Source organism: Gavialis gangeticus, unplaced genomic scaffold (genome assembly GCF_001723915.1).
Source record: "Gavialis gangeticus isolate Ggan-Ray unplaced genomic scaffold, GavGan_comp1, whole genome shotgun sequence".
In the NCBI taxonomy this organism is placed as follows: domain Eukaryota; kingdom Metazoa; phylum Chordata; order Crocodylia; family Gavialidae; genus Gavialis; species Gavialis gangeticus.
In genome coordinates, this window is record NW_017728994.1 from 57341475 (window position 1) to 57342181 (window position 707).

The 707-nt window shown below is 65.2% G+C and overlaps 1 protein-coding gene across 1 annotated transcript in view; it reads left to right on the forward strand.

The window, feature by feature from the left end:
- Positions 1–258: 258 nt before the first annotated feature.
- TRUB1 (TruB pseudouridine synthase family member 1) overlaps positions 259–707 on the forward strand; it is a 60283-nt gene continuing 59834 nt past the window's right edge. The window contains exon 1 of the mRNA XM_019502882.1: positions 259–503. Within this exon, the coding sequence (XP_019358427.1) occupies positions 386–503 (118 nt within the window). The 5' untranslated portion in view covers positions 259–385. The remainder of the gene's footprint in view (positions 504–707) is intronic.

Consider the following 707-nt stretch of genomic DNA (forward strand, 5'->3'; position numbering starts at 1 on the left):
GGGGGGGGGCTGGGAGAGATGCTAGAGGAGCATTGGGGTGCTCCAGTTTCAGGGGGGGCTGTCTCCAGCCAGAAAAAGGGTCCAGGCAAAGTGATAAGCTCCCAGCCACGCAGGCTGCAGCACATCTCCAGCTGCCAGCAGCAGCCCCCAGAAAACTACCAGTCCCAAGAGCCCTTGCAGGCCGGCATCCTGCGGCAGGCAGGGCAGGGACTACATCTCCCAGGATGCCCCGGAGGCGGAAGGAATCTGCCTCTTCCTTGCCCTCTACCTGCTGCCTGCCTAGCAGCTGCACCCACGTGGGGGGAGGAAGCGGGGGCAGAGCTGCTGGCCTGGGCCCAGTGCTGGGGGTCTGGCCAGCCACGTGTGCCAGGAGTTGGGGGCCTTGATGGCCAGCACGTCAGCAGATAAGCTCTTTTCGCTGAGCGGCCTGTTTGCTGTGTACAAGCCCAAGGGGCCTACCTCAGCTGATCTGCTCAACCATCTGAAGGCCAAGCTGCTGGCAGGTACTGCAGGGCAGGGGCAGGGGCAGGTCCCCTGCCTGGGGGGTGGAGATCCAGGCTGGGGTGGGGGGTGGTTTGGGGAGAAGAGGCAGGTCTCGTGCGGGGAGGTTTGCCAAGACCTGCAGCTCGTGTTGAGGCTGTGCAGAGCTTGGCTCTGGAGCCGCTGTCTGGATGCCAGCGTGCGGCTCGGGCTGCTGGAGGGGCGGC